This window comes from Drosophila biarmipes, chromosome 3L (genome assembly GCF_025231255.1).
Source record: "Drosophila biarmipes strain raj3 chromosome 3L, RU_DBia_V1.1, whole genome shotgun sequence".
NCBI lineage: Eukaryota > Metazoa > Arthropoda > Insecta > Diptera > Drosophilidae > Drosophila > Drosophila biarmipes.
The window spans coordinates 3,143,134-3,154,904 of record NC_066613.1 but is presented as its reverse complement, the minus strand read 5'-3'; the positions used below and the strand labels follow the sequence as shown (position 1 = coordinate 3,154,904).

Here is an 11,771-nt window from a genome sequence, read left to right as displayed (position 1 = left end):
CGAAGCTGAAGTTTGCGATGACTTCTATAGGGAGCAACAGCTGGAGGAGGCATTACTATTGCCAGGATGCTTGACGACTTTCTGCAGCAACTGTGGAGCAACCAGCGTTTCAACCCTGTTCCCAATCCGAGTCTCAACCTCTCAAGACCCATGTTACCATATCGGGTATCGGCCCAAGAATACAAATGGCGCGGGAAATGTGTGCACCAGCAGATTGATCTTTTTTAAATTGGACCAATTTTTCGTTAGTCAACAAATCAAATCCAGCTTTTTGGTAGTAAGTCCAAGCGGGTGAACTTTAAAAACTTCGATCAATCAAGACTTGTCCTCTAGTAATTAATTGTTAGCCAATCTGAATACCAGCCAACAGCAACAAAGATAAGTAGAGTTGGTAATCCGTTTTGTATTCAAAATATATGATATGTGGATCAAAAAATAAAAATAGGATCTAATTTGTCATATGAAAAAAGGAAGCTTTTGTAAAATAAAAGATAAATTTGTAAATTATTTTAATAAAAAAATTGTTGAAAATGTATTTAAACGAATGAATGAATAGTACATAAATTGTATTTCTTGGAACTGCAATGGTATTTCATGGTATTTATTGTATGTATGTACAATACAAAATGTATTGTTATCGTTATCGGTGCGGTCACTCTGTTCACAAGGTTTGTTTATGATTAACTTATAATAACAGATAATTAGTAAAATGGCGGATGATTTACAAAACTATAAATTGCAGTTGCAACAGGTGAGTGTATTTTTTTTGTACTTATAACCTTAATATTATAGTCTCTATACAGGCGTGCCATAGAATTCATTTCAGCGCAAAGTTGTGTTTGTTGACATATAAAACATAAAGTGCACTCTGCAAATTCTGTTGCACCTCCGATACTGATATTTTTAAGCAGACTTCTTTCGCTGCTAATAAAGAATATAATTCACATTTGTGTTTGGTTCCGTGCATTCCGTGAATGTTATACAATTTTTGTAGCTATCGTTAAGACTGATAGCAATATTACGTGTATTATGTCAACATATCGAAACCTTTAGCCTGCGGAAAGGATTTGGTTCCGCAGGACATAACCATAACCATGGAACGTATGCAGCGGCAATAAGTGATGTAAAATCACCCTTTTGAAAATAACGGAACGAAGTGCAGTTTTTTCTTATATATATATATACACTCCTGCCCATATTTATACGACACCTCGGCAATTGTAGTTTCCACCCTCGTTGGAGAATGGGAAAGCAAAAGAAAGCCAAAATGAGTATGCAGAACGAAAGCTGTATTAATTATGCTTTAATTCTGATCTTCTTATCTCTGGTTGCATCTTGCGTTTTCAAGTAGCGGTAGCAAAAGCTCAAAAGCTCCATTTTTGCTATGCCTGCAATTGTAACAAAATTATACGACACTTCTCAATTTTGTTTAATTAGAGCGACAAGTGTGGTTTAAATTACTTTGTATAGTATTTGTGAAATCAATTAAATTCATTTTGAATAAAATGCTGGCTGGACGTTTATTGTCTGAGGGCGAGAAAGGTAGAATTGAAGCCCACATTACCTATACTGTTTACAAATACACAAAATCCTGAATATGCATCTCTCATTTTATACCCTTGCAGAGGGTATAATGATTTCAGTCAGAAGTTTGCAACGCAGTGAAGGAAACGTTTCCGACCCCATAAAGTATTTATATTCTTGATCAGCGTTACTGGAAGAGTCGATCTAGCCATGTCCGCCTGTCCGTCCGTTTCTACGCAAACCAGTCTCTTATTTTTAAAGCTATCGCGCTGAAACTTTTCTAAATGTCTTCTTTCTATTGCAGGTAGTATATACCGGAACCAGCCGGTTCGGACTACTATATCTTATAGCTCCCATGGGAAATATCAGGGAAAAAATTAAAATAAATTATATATATTTGATGTTTTGTAGCTTATAAACTCCTACAGTGGAAATAACATTGTTTAATTATTTTGAATTTCGAATTAAATTTTATCAAAATCGGACGATTATATCATATAGCTACCATAGCAACAATCGGAATATTAATGGTAAAATAATATGAAAAAATTATATCTTCGGTGTTTTTTAACATATAACCTTCTAAGCTTGGAAATTACATTTTTAAATTAATTCTGAATTTTGAATTAAATTTGATCAAAATCGGATGACTATATCATAATAGCTGTCATAGAAACGATCTGAAAATTGGTGGGAAAATAATATAAAACAAATTATAGCTTTGGTACTTTTTGAGATATAACCTTCTCAGCTGGGAAATAACATTTTTTAATTAGTTCTGAATTTCGAATTAAATTTTATCAAAATCGGACGACTATATCATATAGCTGTCATTAGAACAATTGGAACAATTAGTAGGAAAAAAATATGAAAAAAATATTTACTAAAATTGTTTATTTTTATAACTGCAAGGGTATAAAAACTTCGGCTTGCCGAAGTAATTTTCCTTTCTTGTTTAACATATAACCTTCTAAGCTTGGAATTAACATTTTTTAATTAGTTCTGAATTTCGGATTAAATTTTATCAAAATCGGACAACTATATCATGCTGCTGCCATAGGATTGATCGGAAAATTATAAACAAATTATATGTTCGGTGTTTTTAAAATATAACCTCGTACGTTTTGAAATAACATTTTTTAGCAGATTTTGAATTAAATTTTTTAAAAATCGGACGATATCATGTAGCTGCCATAGGAACGATCGGAAAAGTAGTTGTAAAATATGAAAAAATTATATCTTTGGTGTTTTTTAACATACAACCTTCTAAGCTTGGAAATAACATTTTTTAATTGGGTTTGAATTATGAATTAAATTTTATGAAAATTGGACGACTATACCATAAAGCTGTCATAGGAACGATCGGAAAATTAGTGGTAAAATATTATGAAAAAATTATATCTTTAGTGTTTTTTAACATATAACCTTCTAGGCTTGGAAAGAAAATTTTTCATATTTTTAAGAATTTGAAATTTAATTTAATAAAAATCGGACTGGTCAAAACATATAAATGTCAAAAAAATGGTCAAAAAATAAGAATAAAATCTTTTTTTTTTATATCACTGAAGTCAGCAACAATCCTTAAGAATTTCAGATGCTGTTACTAAAGTTGCTTATTTCTTATAACTGCAAGGGTGTACAAACTTCGGCTTGCCAAAGTTAACTTCCTTTCTTATTTATTGTAAAATTGAAACAAATGTTTTCTCTAAATTTATTTAATTTAATTTAATTTATGTAATCAAGTATCACGTTGTTCTGCTGAATGCGGCCATTGATAATGTAAAACTAAAGAATGCCAACAAGCATAATAAAACTGATTGCGATTCACTTGCTTTGACATGTGAAATACCGACACGGCCTTTCTGACCAATCACATGCCCTCGTTTGTTGACTTATAATCACAACTATTCTCAAACGTCGGTTCTTATTAAAATTTATTTTTAACTAACATACTGGTAATGTATAATATTTAATCAATTCTTTTCATAACATTTTCATTTTAATAATAGTTTTCCATTCAGATTTAACTAATTAAAGAGTTAAAGAGTCACTGACCCTCGTCATAACCATTCATTCTGTAGGCTGCGGTCAACCCCTTCCGTAACGGATACGTCTATTTCATTGCGTTGCAAACGTTTGGCTGAATGCAATATACTTTCTTTAAGAGTATAGTAAAATAAAAAAGGCTTCTTTAAGCAGCCACAAAATATCCTGATGACGTTTACATATTCTTTAATATTCAATGTAGTTTGAAATTTGGGTTTCTCTTATTGTAATGTAAAGAGTATATATTTTTTTACGTAACTATCACAAGATTATTATATACATATGGAAAAAGCACTTTCATAAAGAAGTAAAACCAATAAATTGAATTTGAAAATTTTATAATTTTAAGGTTGAAGCAGCTCTTCAAACTGATCCAGAAAATGACGAGCTTTTAAAACTTAGAAGTGATCTTGGCGAAGTTATCGCTCTAACTCGCGATCTGATACAAACTCAACTAGAAGAACAACATAAATCTTCATATGTGGAGCCGTCTTCAACTAAAACAGCGTCCTCCAATTATTTCGACGAAATCGAAGCTGCCCTTTTAGAGGCAGAAAAGTTGGTCTCAGCTGCTAAAATTTGGAAGATAGGAGATAAATGTCAAGCTAAATGGAAGGAAGATCGTCAGTACTACGACGCAACTATAGAAGATATATCAAGCCAAGGAGAAGTAAATGTAATATTTGATGCCTATCAAAATCGATCTACGACACACGTCAACGAGCTGCGAGAGCGAACTACTCGCAACGAAGTTTTTCCTTCTAACAAGTATAACATTTTTTCAACTTTTTAAAAATAAGTTTGTAGAACATTTTTTTACAGGCGACACAGACCCAATCAAAAGGAATATTTAAAGAAACGAAAGCAAAAAAAACAACAGAGATTCAAAGATTTGGAAGAGGAACGTGAATCCGACAAAAATAAATGGCTAAACTTTACCACTAAAAATCAAAAAAAAAACGGTATGAAGGCGAAAAGTATATTCGCCTCTCCAGATAATGTAAGCGGCAGAGTAGGAGTCGGTACGTGTGGGACTGCAGGAAAAGGAATGACTGATTTTACAGTGGGCGAAAAATATAGAAAGGGTCTTTAAACTGTTAAATTAATTTCCGGCAAAAAAAATGTAAAAACACTTAGATATTTATAGATATGGAAACAAAGCAGATTTTCAGATACCCGTTACTAAGCTACCCATGTTTAAAATAAATTTATTTTTAAATAGAGGCAAAAAAACTTGATATCTATATTTTTATTGACTTTTTTAGGTCATATTCTTGCTAGATACGGATGTAAGGGTATGATTTTTTGACTGGAAAAATAAATATAACATTTTAAAAATTTTAATATTTGAAAAAATTAAATAAAATGAACTGCGCAAGAGTCTCTACAACTTTCTTGCATGCCAACTTTATAGTTTATAGTTTCTTAAATTTCTGCGTTCAGTCGGACGATTTAAAGCGGCTATAAGTCGAACAGTTTTCGTACCAAGTTTTTTATGTAGATTATTACGTATTGACTCAAGCAAAACATTTCAGTTTTTTGTTGTATTGAGCGTTTGAGGACCACACTGCTGAAAAATTCGATATGCGCATAAATCTTTTAAATCTAGTTTCAATCAAGTTTTATTTTTGGCAAGCATTTGTAAGTTGGTTTGAGTAAAAATCTGGCACGCTTCGCAGATTCGTTCAAATGAAGATTTTTTTGGTCGTTGTGAACTGGAAAGCAAAAAAGTTTGATTAAAATCGGACCTTCGGAACAAGGGTGGCACGTTTTGCAGATTTCAACTCTTTATTTTACCAAAACGTCTGTCAAAATACGGGGGACTTTGAAACTGTCAAAAATTACGTCTGTAACACCGACCTTTTCTTTTCGTGGGAAATTTGGTTGGTTGGAAGAGATTTCTCTGACGCCCCTGAATGAGAAATGTTTGTTTTACGACTTTTGGACTTAGTTCGGCGGGTATTTAATTAAAAAATGCTTGATTTTAAAGAATGTAGTGTAATTGTAATTTACCCTTTTACTCTAAGAGTAACGAGGTCTACTTGTCGAAAAAGCCGCAAAAAATTAAGTATTAAGACGACTATGCTGGTGCACAATTAAGAAAATAAACGGAATGTCTAAATTCATTTTTTTTTATTTATGTAAATTAAACTACTTATTTATTATATACTTATAGGTTTCCTCAGAGTCGCGGATGCTTTTCCATCTGCAAAGTAGTAGTAATTCCCAATAAGCCGACACGGATCTTAAGAGTCGCGGGATGGCAACGGAGTTGTACCGCTGATACTGCAAAACGAGGCTCAGTATCATGGCAATGGCTAGTGATTGCCAGCAGAGCCCGGTAGGATGTCCAAATTTTGGATACCACGTGGCTTCTGCATGAATACTGCCAAGGATCAAGGAAATTCGCTAAATGTGGTATTTTTTTTTAGGAATTTCCTTAGCTTATCTTTGTACCGCTTTGAAAAACGAAAAGCATTTCCCGGGTACTTGCCTCTAGCTCACTTTTATGGTTAGCTCGCGGTTTTTTAATTAGTACTAGGCCTAATAAATCACACACGCACACTAAAAATTCAAGAAAATCAACGGGGTTTGAGCAGTTCAAGTGTAAGAGCGAAGAAATTCTTTTTTGCTAAAATACAGTGTTCCATTTAAAAGTTCAATCCAAATCAAGACTTTTGAAACTACTTTTACTTTTCAAAATAAAGATTTGAAAGAGTGCGCCAAAACGTTCTTGAGGACCCCGAATGTTAAAAAGCTTAGTAAAAAAAACTTTTGTTGGACCAATTTTAGAAAACTCACTAGGTAGGCGGGAAAGTAGCTACTAAAATGTAATTATTTTTTATTTTTTGACATACAACACATTGTTTTAATAAGTAACTTTTGGAAGTTATTAATCAACAAAAATGGGCACATTTACCAGTTTAAAACGACTAACGCATGAGCTTTCAAACTCAATTAGCATGTGGGTATTTAAACTCAGTTTTAAGCTTTTCAAAAAATTTAAGTTTTAGATCGACCAGTTTCAAACCCGCTACTTTAGCGAAAAAAACAGCTAAAAATTGGTAAATTTCTTAAGTCCGTAACATGTGAACTACACAGAAAAAAAATGTATATGATATAATGGGCAATATGATGAAATCCAGTATTCAATTATGTCACATATCAATTTGATATGCTCGATATTTCAGTAATATCATTTTTACGTTATAGCGGTATCACTTTTTTCTAGAAAAAAATCTGAAATCATTGAAAGGCAGCTTTGAAATAACAATTATAAGGACATTTTAGATAATATTCTTAAATACTTAAAGCATAATCTGCCTTGAAGCGTACTTGCCCTGGGACCTTCAGCATCAGATGCACCAATCTGGTCTATCGCAAAACGTTTTCCGCGGGCATTAAGTTCAAAAGCCTTAAAAACCATGTACGTGCAAGTGAGACAACATGTTTGAAGTAAGCCAAGTCGAAATTCGAATAGGTCTATTTCGCTTCCACTCACGTAATTAACGTCTCTTTTTCGATGTCAAGAAATATTCGAAAAGAGCCAATTCGAGAAAATGACATTTTTTTGCATCAATTTGACATTATTTCATGGTAAAAACTATTAAAACTATTTGCGGATATCAAATTGATCTTGACGCGTTTTTTTCTGTACACTTAAATAGGAATTTAGCTTGCTATGATTTGTGCGATCTTAACTCATGTACAAATATGACTAAGTCTGTTAATATGTTTTATTTTGTATAAGACCCGTATTTTTCGATTTAGCGTCGCTTGTGAACAGCTGTGTTTATTTTTGTGCTCCGAGTTTTTGTCTTTTTCAGTGATTTTGTGGGGGAATTGTGTTAGAACTTTTAATTAGATATCCCAGTAACCGGGTATGTGTTTATAGTTATTTTAACATTTATATTAGATTCGTTTAATCTCTTTGTTACTCTCTCTTTTATTCCCTCTCAATCTCCCTCGCTCTATTTTACTGTAATTTACCATCTCTATAAACGTGCTGAATTTCTGGTAGACTCTTTCGGTGCTATTTCTGTAACTCTCTCTATCTCTCTCTCTTGCTTGATTTACATTGTGTTTGTTCGTGCTTAAAGTTGTTAGTGTCGCACAAGCCGAATATTTTTTCCCTCGTGCTCTCTTACGTTTCAGTAATTTTCGCGATCTCGCGCTCTTATTTTTGTTTGTGTTTTGTGTCTTTGTGATTTTTGAATTTGATCCCAGTGCCAAATTTTCTTTGCGGTATTCTTCATATTTTACTTCATTTTATTTTTGTTTCCTTATAATGGCTCTTGTCTGTTTGAAAAAAATTCTACACTTGCGTCTTTAACTAAAGACCCCTTTATTTTTTGCTGGCTCTGCGATTCGATGATGCACGTCAAATGTGCAGGATTTACGGGTAAAAGATTTTATTGATCTTAACTCTAGACTTATGTGGGTCCTGCAAGGAAATGGTGGTTGAGATGAGCGGCTTTATGAAGCAGACTCTAGAGAGCCTACTCAATAACTCAGGTGCTTTTAGGCAACTCAATGAGGGGTTCATACCGTCTGTGCCCAGTTAAATAATAAAAAATTATTAACGAAGTCGCCTAAACGCAAAAGAACCAGCTTAACCGCCGTTAATACGACTATGGTATCCAACCCAAATCCAAACTTGGTAACAGCAGTTCCTGTTGACACAGGGGTAAACGAACCAACTGTGCGTATTGATAAAGCTAGCTCGGGTGAAGTCCATGTTTCTGGAATAAAAGCTTCTATACTGGCTAAGCCAAAGAAGTCGGTGCCGATCTTACCTATAGGTACAGTTGGCACCGTTCCTGGATCTCAGCCTAGTGAGGTTCAGACTGCTGCTGGGGGGCGTAAGAAACTTTCAGTAGTTCCACAAAGGAAGCAATTATTTGTTTCTAGGTTCTCCCCAGATACCACATCTGAGGATGTTTTCGAATGTATACGTGATAAATTCCCATCCGAATATATTATTGCAGTGGAACAATTTCGATTTTCATACGCTCGTAGGATATCGTCTTTTAAAATATTAATGCTTAATGCTGATTTAGTAATTATAGAATTTGTTCCAAAGGAACCGAGAATAAAAAAAATAACAGGGTTCCACTGTGCCAAAAAACTATTTGATGATTGAAAGATTTTTCATGTATATCCCGAATGATGTTGAATTCCTAAGTGTGAAAGTTTCCTTGCAATCTTTATCTGTTTTTGTTGCATGTTTTTATATTCCACCTGGCTCTGATCTTGTAATTTATGAGCACCACCTGTCTGCAATAAAATCTGTTCTATCCCTTTTTTCTAATAAAGAAAAAAATAAAACCTTTTATGGAAAAATACTAATTCGATATTTCCAGGAGCAAAAGATATTTGACCAAACGCAAACTGGCAACACCAAAAAGGATTTTTGCTTTCGCTCTTCCCGTTTTGATTTCGACTTTAAAACAAGTGAATAATAATTGAAGATATTTAACTTAAAGTAAACCAATAAGTGGTTCTTATTTAATTGTGATATTTCGGTGGCCTTTTTACAAAAGGTTATGGGCCCAGTGACCGCACAACTCAAAATTTAATCACAATTAAATAATTTACAGAATTGTGAAATTGACGAGCACGTGTGTAAGTGTGTGCGAGCACATTGGAAACGCATTTTCATCAAGCGAAACATCCAGAACAATACAAATTCCACAACAAGGAAAAGCTAAACAAATATCGTTAGAAAGTACAAGTTTGTATAAAATACTTATCTTTTTAAAGCAAAATAAATATTGTATATCGTAAAAAGAGCATACATGTAACTATTGTAGGTGTGAGTATGTGCATGTGTATTTTGAAGCAGCGTGTTTTCTTATTTCACCATATTGGCATTACAGATCTCACATTTACCTAAGTGTTTGTGTACATGAAGGCACTTAATTTAGTATTTGCTTAATATTAATTCTTATTTTTTCTTTCTTCTCAAATAAAAATTTACAACTACATAAATAAAGTATAAAGTACAATTAAAATAAAAATGAATAAGGTTAGAAGTACTCCGTGTGGAAATTTTGTGTGAAGGCACTTTTAGCTGAAAGTGATTTATTATATGTGATTGAGAAGGAAAAGCAAAATGAAGTAGATAAATCCTGGGCGAAGGCAGAGAGATAAGCTAAAAGCATTATAATAGAATTTTTCAGTAAATTGTTTCTTTCTTTTGCTGATAATAATTTGACCGACAAAAAAAATTAAAAAAAATTGGATTCCGTGTATGAACGTAAAAGTTTGGCTGCTTTCTGTTCGGAAGCAATTATTAACGTTTAAATTAATTGGCGACACTTTTATTATACATTTCAATAGATTTTGACAAATTGATCTGTGAGTTGATGGCATCAGGAGCCAAAATCGAGGACGTAGATAAAGTGGCACATCTTCTCTTAACATTGCCCTCTGTTTATGACGGTGTTGTGAGCGCCATAGAAACTTTATTTACCGAAACTTTTACCCTTTCTTTTGTCAAAAATTGCTTACTTGACCACGAGATTAAGCTGAAGAATTTAAGTAAGGACACAAGCAATAAAGCAAACCTAACTCATTGCATTTAAAATTGAAGTTTAAGGCCAAACCCTCGAAGAACTTTATATCCAATTTGAAATGTCACCGTTGCGGTATAAAAGGGCACTTCAAGAAAAACTGTTTCAGTTTTAAAAGAAGCTTGGAAACAGGTAGATCGTTTGCATTCATGTTGAGGCAGGGCAAAAGTTATACAGTTGAGGCTGATGTTTCCTTCATATAGGACTCGGGAGCTACAGACCACATTATAAACAACATGAATCTGGTCTCCAACTATTCGACACTGGATACACCAATCGAGATTGCAATTGCCAAACAAGGTCATCTATGCTTCTGAAAAGGGAACAGTCCAACTACGAAGCAATCTCAATTCGAGCATTACACTGAAAAATGTTCTGTTCTGCAAAGATGTTCCACAGAATCTACTGTCCGCCTCTAAGACGCAAGCTGCAGGCCTAACAATTGAATTCAATTCAAAGGCAGTACGAATTTCAATAAAATATTTGAAGGTATGTGTAAAAGCAATTTATCGATTGTTAATTTTAAAATGAACCACAAAGAATATGCAACTGACTCAAGTAGAAATCAAAGCTATAGTTTGTTGCATGAAAGATTAGGACATATTAGCAAGAAAGGAAGTTATCTTCGGCAAGCCGAAGTTGGTATAGCCTTGAAGTTATACAAAATAATTAACGTTAGTTACTTTTTAAGGATTGCTGCTGGCTTCAATGATATTGAAAAAAAAATTATATCAATATTTCTCTGAACTTTTCTTTGACAGCTATAGAGAGTTAGAGTTGTCCCATTTTTATTAATTTTAATTCGAAATTCCTAAAAATATCAAGAATTTTATTCCCAATATTATAGAATAACATGTCAAAAAATACGGAAGCTATAGTTGTTTCATATTATTTTCCCAAACATTTTCGGATATTTCCTATGACAGCTATATGATAAAGCCGTCAGATTTTGATAAAATTTAATTCAGAATTCAGAACTAATTAAAAATGTTTATTTCCAAGCTTTGAAGGTTATATGTTAAGAAACACCAAAGATATATTTCCGATTAATTTTCCGATTGTTTCTATTGCAGCTATATGATATCGTCGTCCGATTTTGATAAAATGTATTTCAAAATTCAAAGCCAATTAGAAAATGTTATTTCCAAGCGTAGGAGGTTATATGTTAAATAACAGAAGATATAATTTTTTCATATTATTTCAACGGTTCAAGAGTATGTGTGCAAATTAAGTTTCACACTTGTGATTTAATTAAAAAAATTTATTTTTATTTATTATTCACTTAATCTCTACTACAATTTTTCAATAGGTAGAACTAAGTTAATTCACTGCTCGTTTACTTTTACTCGATTAGCACTACTGCTCGATTTGGATCTCAAAAACGGACTGCCTGATCTCTAGTTCAATGATCAATAATTAAACCTCGGCTTAAGAGATTTTATCCTCAAAAATTGATAAAGAGAATGGCTCAAGAGAGTCGGAAAACAGGATGATGCAATTTGCCAATTAAATTTAAAGTCCAATCTTAGCCGGAAATTGGTGTTTACATTAGCGGAGTTTTAGGGACCGCGTCAACGGACTCGGGGCTCGCTTTGGGGATCTTTTGTTAACGTTAGCGGACTGGAT

The 11,771-nt window shown here is 33.2% G+C and overlaps 1 protein-coding gene across 1 annotated transcript; it reads left to right on the top strand.

The window, feature by feature from the left end:
• Nucleotides 1-637: 637 nt before the first annotated feature.
• On the top strand, nucleotides 638-4,808 carry LOC108031494 (survival of motor neuron-related-splicing factor 30). Its single transcript, XM_017104991.2, has 3 exons — nucleotides 638-751; nucleotides 3,920-4,338; nucleotides 4,393-4,808. The coding sequence occupies exons 1-3, from the start codon at nucleotides 710-712 to the stop codon at nucleotides 4,661-4,663; spliced, it is 732 nt and encodes a 243-aa protein (XP_016960480.1). The 5' UTR covers nucleotides 638-709; the 3' UTR covers nucleotides 4,664-4,808.
• The last annotated feature ends 6,963 nt before the right edge of the window (nucleotides 4,809-11,771 follow it).